At 40.0% G+C, this 16073-nt stretch overlaps 1 protein-coding gene across 2 annotated transcripts in view; it reads right to left on the bottom strand.

Annotated features, from left to right (window-relative positions):
- Positions 1–978, bottom strand: part of SMAP1 (small ArfGAP 1) — a 150990-nt gene extending 150012 nt beyond the window's left edge. For both annotated transcript variants that reach the window (XM_090282648.1, XM_090282649.1), the window contains exon 1: positions 709–978. In XM_090282648.1, coding sequence (XP_090138774.1) covers positions 709–826 — 118 coding nt within the window. In that variant the 5' untranslated portion in view covers positions 827–978. The remainder of the gene's footprint in view (positions 1–708) is intronic.
- Positions 979–16073: the final 15095 nt, after the last annotated feature.

Genomic DNA, 16073 nt, shown 5'->3' with positions numbered 1-16073 from the left:
CATAAGCCCACTGTCCAAGAGATTCAGGTAACGAAATTCCTGTTCATTCTGGCTAATATCCAGACTAAAAAAATTCTACTACTGCTAATAATAATAAAGACTCCTCCCTAATTGTTTTTTTCAGTAAAACTACAACCCACCAAAAAGGACTCCCATACTCCTTCTCAAGAAGCAGAAGCAAAAGCCCTGTATAAAGCTGTCAGGTGGGCAGGCCGGTACTCCACCTGGGATAGCAAGCATCGGAGCCTGGAGAACGAGGATGAAGTTGCGGGGTAGGGTTGAGGCGTGGACGGAGACTTACTGGTGGCCCAACCCACGGAGGCACCTGCGAGCCACGGCGGGAGAAGGGCATTCCTTTAACCCCAAGCACTGCCCAGGCCGGCGCCCGGGTCCACGCTGCCAGACTCGCCCCGACCCTGGCCCCGCCTCCGGCCCCGTACGGGTTCCGAGCTTTGCGATGCCCGCACCAGCTCAACCCCGAGGCCGGATAGGAAAAGAGGCAGGGACCAGGGACGGTGCCCGTGGGCCTGACCTCGCCGCCGCCTCGGGCGGAGGTGAAGGTCCACTCGCGACCCGCAACAGCCTTCTCGTCAGGGCTGGGGCCGAGCGGGCACAGCCGCGGCGTCCGCTCTGGCCCTGGGCGTCGCGGCGACGCCTAGGTCACCGGCTGCAGGAGGCTCGGACCAGGGGAGGCAACGACCGCGCTACCTTTGGCCTCGCAGTCGGCGCAGTACTTGTTGTCCTCCTCCCTCAGCAGCTTGGACAGGATGAGCTGGTGCTGCTCGTTCAGCTTCTGAGCCTTCTCCCGGGAGGAGCGCGTCGCCATCTCGGCAGCGGGGCAGGGAGCCCGGGACAGCTATGGCAGCGGCGGGCGCGGGCAGGAGCTGTGCTGGATAAACGCACCTGGACCCGCCGGGACCACGGGCGGACTCAGCCCCAGGAAGCGACGGCGGTGGCTGCTGGAACAGGAGGAGGGGCGGTGGCGGAGGGGGTGGCAGCGCCGACGTGTCCCGCCTCCTCGCCGGGCGGGCCCAGCACGCACCGCCCGAGTCCGCGAGAAGGGGGGAGGAGGGGAAGGGACGAGGCCGTAGCTTCCGGGTGGCGCCGCAGGAAGGAACCCCGGCACGCTGCGCATGCGCCGAGTTTCCCGGGCAGCCTGCCACCCAGCTGTTTCTGCCTTAAGCCCTTAGCCCAAGGTGATTTCAGGAAAGTATCTTGCACTCCCCGCTGTGGGCTTTCCTACTTTTGAGATGTGACTGTTGTTGAGGGCCTCGGATAAAACCGGGTAAGGGAAGATCTTTTACAAAGAGGCGACTTTCATTTGCTTTCTTGGCTTTGCTCTTTCTGGCACAGCATTAGAAAGGCAGAAATAAAAGTGACTGGGTGGATTTGTTTATTCATTCGACATTTATTCACCTGCAGTTTTGAAACAGGCACCACCTTAGAAGCTAGGTACATGCGAAAAATAAAAATCAGCCTCTTGTAGTGGCATGCGCTAAGGACTAAAATTTATTGAGTAGTTATTCTGTGCTGTGAACGATTAACTCATTTAAGCCTGATCACAACCCTGTAATATTATCCTCATTAATACAGACAGGAAAATGAGGCATGGAGTTTAGGAACTTGCTCAGGTTGCAGAGCTACTCATTGGAGGAAATATAATTTAAAACCAAAGTAGTCTGGCTGCTGAGGGTAAAACATCTGGCAATAAGGCCTTCCATATGGAGCGGAAGAGGTGTTCAAGCTGCCAAATATTGGGCAGTGTCACTAAAACAAGACACTGTGTAAACAGTGATCTTTAATTCATGAAGAAGAAAACGGGAAAGAAGACACTTTTGATTAAACCACAGTGTGCCCCACTCCAGGCTCATTGGATTTAAACCCTGGGTGAGGCAATTTGAATATTTTGGCATGTTGTGTCTTACTGCAATTTCTGACGCGGGGTTTATATAATTAGAATAAGCATTACCCTTGCCTGTGGTAATCCAGACTAATAAAGGCAATGAGCAAGAGACTGTGTCTCATACTTTTTTTATAGGGCCAGTTTCTAGCCTAAGCCCTTCATAAAGGTGACCCTCCTGCTCACCTAGCCCTTTTTTGACACAGGGTCTAAAAAATGTTTGTGGAATTAAATTGAATTGTAATAGCAGTCAAGATGCTGAGTAATTAAATAATTTATGGCTTAAACTGCATAGTTCTGACAAATAATAACTAGGTGAATATCAGGGTGAGTTCCAATAAACAGAAAAAACATCATGAGGGAGGTAGAACTTTGAAATCATCTCCTAAAGACCAGCTTGATATAGATGGGGCCCTAGGAAGGGAACTGTTGAGCAAGAGCAGCAAGCACAAAGACTTCAGGTGGCTTGGAAAAGAAGCTAAAGGACAGGGGTACTACTTAGAACAGGTAAGGCTGAATAAATCAAGTGTGACGGATTAAAGAACACTTGGGAAACCAGGCAAAACAATCTGGCTTTCATGCAGTTACCAATAGAAAACCTGTGGATTCTTCAACTAGAATTATAGCACAGAAAAAAAAAAGGATATTTTGGGAAAGTTAGTCCAGCGGTAACCAATTAACTAACACTATTTTTGAGTGTTTTCCCCCAGAAAATTCTGCTTAGCAGTGCAAGAATTCAGAAAAAGAAACAAAGAACTACCACCAAGAAATGATCTACATGATGGACTGAAGGATCATAGCAATGTCTAATAGACATATAAGTACAACACATATGTACTTTAAATTTTTCTAGTAACCATATTTAAAAATTAAAAAGAAGCAGGTGAGATTAATAGTACATTGTATTTAATCCAATGTATCCAAAATATCATTTCATGTGAGTAATATAGAAAATTATTAGTGAAGTTGTTTACATTGTTTTCATATTGTCTTCAAAATCCAGTGTGTATTCTATATTTACAGCTAATTTGAACTTCAACTAGCTGCATTTGGAGTGCTCAGTAGCCACATGTGGTTAAGTACCTGTATTATTGAACATTGCTACTCCAGATTATCAACCTAGAGGCTATTAAAATCTAAATTTGAATTGATTGTTTATTAGGGATGTAACAGGAAGAGTGGAAAAGAAAACACTGATTCCGAAACATTCTTGGGAGAAAAATAGCATTGCCTTCATTCACCAATATTTCCTAAACTTGTTTTTCAGTCCTCTGATAATCAGAAGCTTACATGTCTTACAGTCTAGCAGAGATACAAACATGTCAATAGAAAAAGTAGGGACTTACAGCCAAGATGGAGGCATAAGTAAACACGCTGCATCTTCCTCACAACTAAGAAGGAATTTACAACCACTTCAAAACTAAAAAAAAAAAAAAAAAAACAGAAAATCAGCAAAGAAATAAAGAAGAATTATTCAGCCAGAAAGGTAGGAAGAGCAGAGCCAGGTCCGAGAGAATAAGGTACAGCAGCAGCCGCTGCAGGGGCAGTGCTTGGTGATAGTAGGTGGCAGCACAGCTAGTGGAACAATGACAGTAGCTCCGGAGAAAAGTGCAGTCATACATTTTAAACCTGGGAAGCAACCCCAGCCCCAAACCAGACCGATTCCAGCCCCAGACCAGACAGTGCAGCTTGAGGTTCCAGCACCAGAAAAAATAGAGCCACTTTGCTTCTGACTGGGAAAACCAGTGGGGGTTGGGGCGGAGGAAGAAATTACCAGTCTCTTAATTGAGGCAGCTAGTTTAGATTGGGAAGGGAGAGAAGTGCCTGGAAAAGGGGCAAGTGCTGAGCAAGCTGCATTTTTCCCTCTCAGGCCCCTCCCTCAAATAGAGCACCACAACAGGGCGAAACGGGTCACCAGCACTGATGAATACCTAAGGCTCTGCCCCTTTACAATGTAACAGGTGCAACAGCTCTACCTAAGACACAGGAGCAAACAGAAAACTGTCAAGATGAGAAGTACAGCCCAAAAGGGGGGGGGGGGTAGATCAAGGTTCCAGTGAGAGAATTAAGTGATATGGAGATAGTGAACCTAACAGATGAAGAGATAGCCAACTTAACAAATGTACATTTCAAAGTACTGATGATAAAGATGCTCACAGACTTGACAGAAAAGATTAAGCATGACAGAGAAGAAATGAATGCTATACTAAGTGAAATGAAGGAAAATCCACATGAAACTAGTGGTGAAAGAAAGGAAACCAGGGTTCAAGTCAATGAATTGGATCATAAGGAAGAAATAATCAACCAGTACAGAAGGAGGAAACAAGAATTGAAAAAAATGAGGAGAGGCTTAGAAACTTCTGGGATAGCTTTAAATGTGCCAACATCCAAATCATAAGGGTGCCAGAGGAGAAGAGGGAGAGCAAGAAATTGAAAAATTATGTGAAAATACAATGAAGGAAAACTTCCCTAACTTGGGGAAGGATATGGACATACAGATCCAGGAAGCACAGAGAGTCCCAAACAAATGAGATCCAAAGAGGACCACACAAAGACAAATAATTAAAATGCCAAAGATTAAGGCTAAAGAGAGAATCTTAAAAGCAGCAAGAGAAAAGAAGAGAATTACCTGTAAAGAGGTACCTATAAGACTGTCAGCTGATTTCTCAAAAGAAATTGCAGGCAAGAAGGGGCTGGCAGGAAATATTCAAAGTGATGAGAGGCAAGGACCTACAACCAAGATTGCTCTATCCAGCAAAGCTATCATTTAGAATGGAAGGGCAGATGAAGTGCTTCCCAGACAAGTAAAGCTGAAGGAGTTAATCACCAAGCCATTATCATATGAAATGTTTAAGGAACTTATTTAAGAAAAAAGATCAAAACTATGAACATTAAAATGACAACAAAATCACAACAATCAACAAGAGAAGCTAAAAATAAAAACAAAAACAAACTAAGCAGACAACCAGAGTGGTAAGAGAATCATAGGTATGGGGAGCACATGGATGGGTGTCAACTGGGAGGGGTAGAGGGGGAGAAGGAATGAAATGGTGCAGGAATTAAGAAGCATAGTAGGAGGGTGTGGAATAGACGGGATGTTGCGAAGAGCTTATATGCACGGCCCATGGACATGGACTAAGGGGGGTGGGACTGCTGGAGGGAGGGGGGTGCTGGGTGGAGGGGAGCAAAGGGAAAAGAAATTGGGACAACTGTAACAGCATAATCAATAAAACATACAAAAAGAAAAAGAAAAATTAAGAGCCACACTGTGTAGTCTATAGCACATATAAAGTGCCCTGGGGGTTGAATATATGGTGACAGAAGGAGACTAGACTTTCAGTGGTGAGCATACAATGCAATAGATAGATGATGTATCATAAAATTGTACACTTAAAACTTATGTTATTAACCAATGTCACCACAATAAATTTAATTTTTTTTTTAAGTGCCCTGGGAGCAAAAGGGTCAGAACATCAGTAACCTGGAAAAATCAGGGAAGGTTTCCCCGAGTATGTGCTACTTGAACTTATTTTAGCAGGGGTAGGAATTTTTCAAGTGAATAGGGTGGAGAGAAGGAAAAGGAACAGCTTGAAAAAAAAATGTATGGACTTCTGCAAGTGCACAGTTATGTGCTGAAAGTGGTGAGAACATGAGGCAACAGGAACCTATAATGTGCGTGGAGAATAAGTAGGTATGAAGGGAAACAAAGTGGAGAGGTAGTTTGGCGCCAGGATGCTAAGAGCTTTGTAGCTAAACTGCATAGTTTGAATTTTAATCCATGGGCATAGAGAGCCAGCAGAAGCTTTTACACAGAGAAAAGACCTGATTAGCTGTGTTTTCCAAAACCATAGTGGCAGGCTGGAGAACATGGGTGGGGGAAAATGTTATCAGGAAAAGAGATTACAGACAGTGCTATTGTAATAACAGCCCAAATAAAATATGCCGAAGCTTGTTTTAAGCCAGTAGCATTTAGTTTGGAAGAGACAGAATCAAATGATGTTTTAAAATTAGAAGCTGCAAGATTTAGCAGCTGACTCTGTGGGGGCTGAGTTAAAGGAAGTGAGAATAACACCAAGGTTTCTAAGTTAGGAGACAGGTAAATGGTGATGCCATTAATCCAGAGCAAGAATAGAAGGGACAGTACAGATTTGGGGTCAGAGGAGAAAAGGTGTTTGTTGAGGATGTGTTAAATTTAAAGTGTTCATAGGACATCCAGTTCCATATGTCTAATAGGACATTGTCTACCTATGTCCAAGGAGAAAATGCTGGTGAACATCATTTGGGAATCATTTACATTTAAATGGTCATAGAAGCCTTTGGGTAGATGATATTCCTCTGGAGAAAGCATATAGACTAAAAAGAGAAGAGTACCAAGCACAAAATTCTAGAAATTGCCAGCTAGATGAGGAGTGGACAGAAAAAGGTGAACCAGTGAAATGAGAAGTGAAGTCTGGTGAGGAAGAGAACCAGAAGCCATGAGAGGAACAGTTTCTGAGAAGTAAAGGTGAACACATGCCAACTCCTCCAGAAAAATCAATGATTTCAGTTCTAGTCGATACATACAGCATGTAGCCATGGGTTCCTTGTTTTCCTTTACAACTGACTTTTAGCCCAGAAACAAGAAAAGTGAAATCATCTGGTGTTTCAGCAAAATGTTGTGGGAAGGATGGGGATGGTTTGGGGGATGGGAATAGAGAATGGAAGGAAGGAATAAAGAAGCAAAGAAACAAATGAATAAAGGGTAAGGATAAGGATAAGAAGCACTGCTAGGGGTAACTGTGAAATGTAAGGGAAGGGAAGTGTCCAAAATGTGTGCAGAGAGGTGAAGCCAGAGCAGCTAAATGACTACAGGTTCCTTTGAGGCCAGAGGTGATTTGGTGTCCTAAGGAAATTGATGATAACAGCTAAAAAAGGGAACCTAGTGACTTAGAATATTATTCTCACAGAGGGAAGTAGTAACTTCTGATGAGGTCCAGATATCAAAGTGTCTATAGATGCTTAAATGCTGAGGAGTGAGAATGAAGGTCTGTTTCTACAGATTCTTAGAGAGGTGAGGGCCCTTTCAACTCAAACTCTGTTTCCAGTTGGAAGAAAGAGATGAGAAAGAGACTTAGAGAGTTATATCACAATGATGCTGGTATACCATAGGAGACAAAGAAAAAGAGGAAGAGTCGGGGAGTGAGGATATAAAGAAAAAGTATGGGTGGCATGAAATGGACAAGAGTGAGCAGTGTGTGTGGGTGGAGGTGGAAGGTCTGATGAGAACAGTACATGTGGACAACTATGAGAATGGGGGTAGCAGTCATAAGAGCCACTGCTTTTTAATCTCCTACTGTGAGTTAATAATCCTCACACACCAACTCTTTGAGGTAAACCATATTATGCTCATTATTTGGATTAGGAAGCATCAGCCAGACAGGGCTAATTCATGGTGAGTAATGAATAACCCAAAATCTTAATGATTTCAAACAATAGAAGCTTAATTCTTGGTCATGCCCTTTCTCAGGGACCAGAGTGACAGAGTGTGTCATGTTTCAGGAAAAAGACAGTAGAGTGAGTCTGTTTCAGGCCTCTCCTCAAGAATGACACATGTCTACTTCTAAATCCAGTTATTGCCAAAACAAGTGCATTACATGTCCTAATATCAAGGGAACCAGAAACGTAACCCTACCATGTACCTCGAAAGAGAAATGGAAATATCACTGAACAGCACAGAAATTGGCTCAGGGATGAGTACTTTGTTGAAAGTAGCCTAGATATTAAATAACATAAGTGATATTTGAGGTTAGGTATTTTTGGCATTAAAGGCCCTGCTCTTTTTGTGAGCCATGCTGCTGCTTGGGATGGAAAACAATAGAACAAGTTAGATCCAGCAATGACAAGAGTCACAGAGAGGCCACGTGTTTTGAGGCAAGAGGAACATACAAACATCGAGATATGCAAACAAACAGCATACACATCAAAGAGAGAAAACCCAGGAAAGACCCAGATTTTATTTTTTGTTGTTTTTAAAAGTTACATCAGGGAATGTTAGTGTGTTTGTGGTTCCTAAAAACTGCTCAACTGGTGTGTGGAGCATCCTTTGGATCTATGCTTAGATACCAGTGGGCTCTCCTCAGTGTGGGCAGAGTGTGGTCTCTGTTGCAAATGTGTGACTTCCATACACTACTGTCCCACCCTCCTTCAGAGGTGACTTATTTCCAAATATATAGTATTGAGCAAGAATATATTATACAAGAGCCTATAACAGCATACTGCTTAATGTAGGAAAACATGATTTCCAAATTATTTAGCCTCATATTTTTATCTCCAATGCAGAAAACTGAAATTTTTTTAGGGATCATGTGGACAACCAGTGTCCTCAGTCACAAAAAAACTGATACAAGGATCCAGAAGAGCACATTCAACTCCCTACAATCCTTCACTGGGGATAGAATAACCAATATACATGTGTATCTGAAGGCAGGTGCCTGACGGAACCCCAGAGGGGCAGCCAGTTCTCAAGTTCAGGCTTTGGCAACTTGAGCCTTTCCTCTTTTACGCATTTTGTTGAAGGAGATATAAACAACTCTAAGAAAATCTTCCTGAACCTGCCCCTTCCCACTATCCTCTGCATTCCTAACCCACCAGTCTTTTCACAGGAACATTGACTCCTCCCTCCATTCATATAGTCATCTCAAAATAGATATAGTTTTTACTTCCTTCTATGTTTTTGGTACTGTGCTAGGTACTAGAGATAAAAATTAGTGACCAAAACAATCATAGTCCATCCTTCATTTCTGTAATGGTTCATTGTCTGTATTCATACATCAGGTTCTCTCACTATCTTCTTGTCTGAGATTTCCAGAGCCCCCACCGCTAACATACCTGGCAAACCCTTAATAAATATTGGGTTGGTCAAACAGTCTGTTACATTTTTTCTGAACGATGGCTCTAGTAGTGCTGAGTTGTCTTTAATTTTATTCGAAACAATTTTGTTAGATTGTATTGTGACAGCTGTCATGTCAGTGTGCATTTAAAAAACATCAAAATTCGTGAATTTTTGTGCAGCCATTTTAATATTGAAGATGAAAGAAGATATGCAACATTTTTGGCATATTATGCTTTATTATTTCAAGAAAAATAAAAACTGAAATGCAAAAGAAGATCTGTGCAGTGTATGGAGAAAGTGCTGTTACTGATCAAACATGTCAAAAGTAGTTTGCAAAGTTTCTTGGTACTATTGACATTTTGTCCAAATAATTCTTTTGTGGGGCTGTCTTATGCATTGGAAGATGTTTAGCAGCACCCCTGGCCTCTACCCACTAGAAGCCAATAGCAGGAGATAGCTGACATACTCAGAATATCCAAATCAATAAACTTATTGGTGAAAGTGAAAAAAATGTCTTTTATTTTACTGAAAAAACATAACAGAATTTTTGGCCAACCCAATATTTGCAGAATGAATAAATGAGCAGATAAAATTAAACATATGAACTCGTATGGTAAAAGATAATTTCTACAAGTAAAATTAAAAAACATAACTTTTAAGCACTTTTTAAATTAGGGAATCTAATGCACAAAATTTCTGTTTATATCACTGCTAACTCACTTCTGATCGTCATCAAGTTATATTGTATTTCACTCACTGTTATTCCTTTTCCTTAATAGTAGATTTCCCAGAGTTTCTGCATATCAATTTAGAAAGAAAAATTCTAATCAGAAATATACAGTCAATGTCAAGGTTTAAAACAATAACAATAAAAATGAAACTCACCCGAGATGGGTTCTAATCAAGGGCACTGTGCTTTCACTCATTTGGCCTTTTTTGGCAGTAACATAATTTAACTCAACCAAGCCCAGTTATTTGAGGAATAAATGAATAAAGGCAATTTCATCCAGCTTAATCAGGGGACATAAACAGAAGGTGAAAGATATATGTTCTGCCTTTTTAAAGGTGTAGTGGGCGTGTATTGTTTTACTTTCCCAGAATCATCCCTCCTTCTCTAGCAGCAGCGCTCTATTGAATCCAGTTTTGAAGGAGGAACTCTCAACCAAGGTCTCTATATCTTCCTGGCCATGTGACTGAATTAGGCCGCTTAGGTACTTTCCTCTTGAAAGTTGAACTTGAGAGGAGTAACACAAAGACAAATAGCTGGAGATCCTTCTTCCCTTTGGAAGTCTATTCATCTATGTGATCCTGTTCTTTTGATCCTCACAGCTACTCTATAGTTCCTGTCCCTTCTGAAGACTAGCTCTTTAGTTTTCCGTTAGATTCTTTGACTAACCCCACTAAGTTTTCCAGTGCATTCTTCTTTTGTTTGTTTGATATTTTAAAAAATCAAGCTAAAACTTATTTATGTACAGCACCAAAATTTTTGACAATGAGCCACGTACCATTTGGTGGTAGTCAAGGCGGCGTGTTCTCAAAGAGCTTAGCCTCTTTTCTTAGTCTTTAAAGGCACTTATTCCTTTTCTTCTAGGACTTTGAGGTTTGGAAACCTTGCTGAGATGAGACATTTTACACATGAGGTTTTCTGCCATTCTCATTTTTGATCTTCTTACCAAAGTGATACATATCATCTTAGTAATTTTAAACAAAAGCAGCATCATTTAACAAGAAAGAGGGAAAGGAAATAGGCATAGGTTTGTCTTAATTTGTTTTAAAATTTTTACATATGTTTTTAAATGGAAGATAGGGAGAGATTTCTTAAGCCACCAGATGCACTGACCAAAAAAGAAAAAAAATGAAAATCAAACTTTATTAAAATTAAAAGTTTTTACTCTTCGACAACATTAAGGAAACAAAAAGGTATAACATACCTTAAACTTACACAATTTTATGTGCCAATTATACCTCAAAAAAGTTGGAAGAAAAAGGAAATACAAAATTTGGAAAATATATTTAAAAAATGAAACAGCAAGCTACAGATTTGGAGAAAATATTTTTAATACATGATAGATACAAAATACTTATTTAGGGGATATAAATAAATCTTGCAAATCAATAATAACCTGCTCTGGCTGGGTAGCTCAGTTGGTTAGAGCATCATCCCAAATCGGGGCATATTCAAGAATCAACAAATGAATGCACAAATAAGTGGAACAACAAATCTCTCTCTCTCTCTCTCTCTCTCTCTCTCTCAAATCAATTAAGAAGAAAGAAAAAGAAATGACCTCCTTCCCCAGTCCTACAGCAACAGCAACATTTGTCCAATTCTAAACTCAACTTCCCCAAAAGCCTCCTTAGATTACTCCTGCCTTCATGGAGCAGTTCTGTCTATAAATTCCTATTGACCTAATAATTACATCAAACAATTTTGAACTGTTGGCTTTACATAAATACACCTTTTCCTCACAACTGGATTGCAAATTTCTTTGAACTGCATCTTATACCTCTTTAACATAATGGCAAATACAGATGAGCAAAACAGTGTTCTCAAGAATGTTACCGAGGAATAAACAGGTAATGCTAATAAAGTACAGGTGCTGTTTAAAGCTTAAGTCCAGGGTTCTATAGGAAAACAGTGTACGGGCTCTAAATTTGTTATTTTTGCTATTATATTTTGGGTTCTTTTGTTTGTTTTTGTTCATTAGCTGAGTAAGGTGTGGCCAGGGAAACTGACCTCTAAACTAAAGATGCAATGAGAGGTAAAAATAACCAGACAAAGGAGAGTGGAGAATGGAAAAAGCAGTGTGAGGTGAGGTTTTACAAGCAGGTAAGGAGAAAGAGATCCAATTTTTTAGGAATTCCTGGTTAACCGGAGGACTTAATCTAGCTGGAGGCTAGTGAGAGAAGATCAATAGTTAATGTAGAGTGGCGATTTTCAACTGGTGTACCATAAGAGGCACACCTGTGTGATGCAAGAATTTTTAAAACATGCAATACCTGACTATTTAGTCAGGGGCACTGAACCTCTTTTCCCTTAGATTGTCAAATTAAAAAATGACAACAACCAACACAACAATAGCCATCTGGTGTGAACAAATGAAAATTATACATATTTTTCTGTGTCAAATCATAAAAAAAAACTATATTTTTTGCTGTGCTGCAGAATTTTAGTAATTAGTTTATGTCTGACATGAGATTAAAACAAAATTACTGAAAATCACTGACTAGACTAGTTAATTCAAGAACTTAATTTACCTGGAGGATAGTGAGATTCAAAACTAGGAAATTCAACCTTGAAAAATTTGTCTCCATGGAGGTAGGAATTGGCCCAATCATTGTAAAGTTGAAGGAGACTCCTCCACAGAGGACAGGATGGGAGCAGAGAGCTTGGGAGGGGACCTTACTGTCCCTGTTCCCTCAACTGCAAGACTCCTGTCATCTGTGTTTAAGTCCCAGAAGAAAGGCCTGCGAAAGGACATTAGTCATAGCCTCTACATTGAAAAATTAATGAAGACATATCTGTGAAAACAAGAAGTCAGAGTTTCTGTTTTCTCTTGCCTAAATCTATAAAACTGTAAAATCATGTTGAGTGTCATTGACTACAATGGGCCCAATTTCAAACAGTGACAAAGAATTATAGGCTTTGTTCCTATGTAATAGCCACACTGTTAATACCATGGTTAGTGAAAAGTAGTTTTACAAGCAAGCTACCAAACAAATGCTTCTCTGTATGTGATTTTTAAATAAAAATAGATGTAATCCCCAATCAACCTACAGCACTAATTAGTACCTTCTCAAATCTCATAAATGGTTGGTCAACCTCATTTTAGAAAAGGCCATCTGTTTTGTGGAAAACTCACGGGAAGAAAAAGACAAAAATAGGTTTACTCCACCAAGCTGTTTTTATGCCGGCTCCTGATGAGACAGCAAGCATTTCAGTGATGTGTCTAACACAGAATTTGCTTTAGAAATATCTGAAGTTCTAATAAGCCAGATCCTGCTGTGGGAGTAAATTTATCCCAAATACAAGTAAGGCATTTGCAAAGTACAGTTAACTCTTTCAAGTCTCCTGATCACAAAACAAATATCTTGGAACAGCCGGTAAATGATTAGATTAAATTGAATAGAGGGCAACTGAAACATTTCTAGTTATAGTGGTCATTTGGGAAAAACAAAATGTGCTCCCAAATGACCTATTTACATTTAAATAGTTCAGAGGTGACAGAAAACAGCTTACTATATCTGTCAGTGATCTTCCACCTGTTTCTGGCCTGAGCTCTCTCCAGCAAGGATTAATTCAGGATTGTGCAATAACTGAACCTTTGTCTTTCCTCCCTGCTAAGAACTTCTCAGGCATTTCAACTGTGAGGCCATTTAACAGACAATAAATTCATATAAGTAATTTCCTGTGAGGTTAGCCTTAGTGTTCTTTCACCTTCCAAAAAGATAGATAGATGATGGATAGATAGATAGATAGACAGACAAATGTGCGTGTATATATATAAAATGCACAATAGTCTAACTAAGATTCAAATAAGGTCAGTGACTCACATTTTTGTGTGTTAAAAAGGGAGAGAAGAGAGGACAGGCAGAGAAGTTGAATATGATTAAATTTAATTTTAGAAATATTTCAATGGAAAATGAGTTTAATGAGAAATCTTTATGTATTTATACAAAATTACAAAAACATTGGAAACAGTCTAAATGTCCAACAGTAAGTAAATGGATATATCATGCATGACAGAGTCACATAATGGACCAGCATATAAATATTAAAATTAGTTCTATGAAGAAATGATATCACATGTAACTATATGATCATAATTATATTCTAATTAATTTTTTGAGAAAAATTCTGCAAGAAAATATATCAAAATGGGAACAGTATTAGACTATAAAAGAAGGACTGGTGAGCAATCTTTTTCACTCTATAAAAAATATTTCAAATTTTCATGAAGCGTATATGCCAATTTTATAATCTCAAAATGGTCCACCTTTAAAATCAAACAAAAGTACAGTTTTAAGAAAATATTTTTCAATTACAGTTCACATGATACATTATATTTCTTTCAGGTGTGCAATATAATGATTAAACATTTCTTTCTTTTTTATTAAACCTATTGGGATGATGCTAGTTAATAACATATCTGAATTTCAAGTGTACAACTTTATAATACAAGATCTGTATGCTTCACTGTGTGCTCACCACTCAAAGTCTAGTCTCTTTCTGTAACCATGTTTTTGACCCCCACTACCCTCTTCTTCCCCTACCCTCTAGTACCCATCATTCTCTTGTCTGTGTCTATGAGTTTTCTTTCCTTTGTTCATTTTATTTCCTTTTTAAAAGTTTTTACTTATCTTTTTATTTTTATTAAATTTATTGAGGTGACACTGGCTAATAGGGTCATATAGGTTTCAAGTGTACATTCGTCGGCAGCCGTCCGTCTCGAGAGACGATGGTGTAGCTTCTTAAGAGTCTGTCTGCACCGCCGAGAATGGCTGTGCAGTCCGACTCGGGAGTGACATGGTATCTGTCTCCTCCCGTGTTGAATCGACATCTTGCGATGACGCTGGAGTGTCCTCTCCAGTGAAGCTGAAGCTACAGAGCCTGGGCAGGGTGATATGGAGGGTCTGCTGTTGCCCATGCAGCAGACCCCCCCTCTCTTCGCAGCTGAAGGGTCCAAGGGAAAGACGGAGTCAATACAGCTTGGCTTCAGGTGCGCCGCAGGAGTTGCCGGTGTTGACTACAACGTCAAACCGCCTTAGGGACTCCGGCTCCGGATTTTCTGTCGGGGTTTACTCCCTTAGCCTTTCCCCTGAAGAGGTATGCCGCAAGGCAGCGGAGGTTTTTTGGAGTCAGAGTTTTCCTTCTCTGATGTACCCTGACTGGAAGATCGAACCAGCGACACTTAGCTCGCAGGCCGACGCTCAATCCACTGAGCCAAACCAGCCAGGGTTCAAGTGTACATTACTGTGGTACATAATCTGTATATTACATTGTGTGCCCACCACCCATAGTCAACTCATTTTCCATCCCCATATATTTGGCCCCCTTTATCCTCTACCAGCCCCATCCCCTTCCCTCTGATAACTGCCATACTGTTGTCTGACTGTGGTACATAATCTGTATATTACATTGTGTGCCCACCACCCATAGTCAACTCATTTTCCATCCCCATATATTTGGCCCCCTTTATCCTCTACCAGCCCCATCCCCTTCCCTCTGATAACTGCCATACTGTTGTCTGTCTGTCTCTCTGAGTTTCAGTGTTATATCCCACATATTCAGTTCTTGTTCTTTTCTGTCTGACTTATTTCTCTTAGCATGATACTCACAAGATCCATCCATGTTGTCACGAATTGCAGTATTTCATTTTTTCTTATGATTGAGTAGTATTGCATTGTATATATGAACCACATCTTTATTCAATCACCTGTCGAAGGTTGTTCCCATGTCTTGACTATTGTGAATAATGCTGCAATGAATGTAAGGGTACACATACCTTCACAAATAACTGTTTTCACATATTTGAGGTAGATACCCAGAGGAGGGATTGCTGGGTCACATGGTAGCTCTATTCTTAATTTTTTGAGGAACCTCCATACTGTTTTCCATAGTGGCTGCACCAACTGACACTCCCACCAGCAGTGTGTGAGGGATTCCTTCTCTCCACATCCTCTCCAACACTTCTTATTTCTTGTCTTATTGACGATAGCCATTTAACAGGTGTGAGTTGGTAGCTCATTGTGGTTTTGATTTGCATTTCTTTATAACTAGTGATACTGAGAATCTTTTCATATTTATGTTTAAATACCTTATGAAGTTACCATCACAATAAGCTTAGTATCCATTTGATACCATGCATAGTTAAAATAATATTATTGACTATATTCCCTATTCTATACTTTACATCCTGTATTTTTATAACTGGAAATGTGTGCTTCTTAATAGCTTTCACCTTTTTTCCTTTCCCTCAACCCCCCAAAATACCCTTTTTACAGTAAAATTCATATTTTATAGATAGTTTACCAAAACTAAATTTAATCACTATAGTACCTATAATGCTTTATAGTTTTGATGATACTTTTACATTTATTCTCTATCATCTATAGCAATTGAGATCTTATCATATCATTTATTTCATATCAAGTCAAGCTATTATCTCAGTTTTCACAATATGATATTAAACCCAGCAAATATTTTGATAGAAATAGGATAATTCTCAAGTGTAACTTTCTTTATGATTGGTCAAAAAATAGCCTTATAGATGCAGTAATTTTTAAAAACCTATGGAAATTATT

The sequence above is a fragment of the Furipterus horrens genome, unplaced genomic scaffold (assembly GCF_987537825.1).
Source record: "Furipterus horrens unplaced genomic scaffold, mFurHor1.1.pri manual_scaffold_6, whole genome shotgun sequence".
NCBI lineage: Eukaryota > Metazoa > Chordata > Mammalia > Chiroptera > Furipteridae > Furipterus > Furipterus horrens.
The sequence above is the reverse complement of the archived record's forward strand: the minus strand, read 5'-3'. Positions and strand labels throughout refer to the sequence as shown.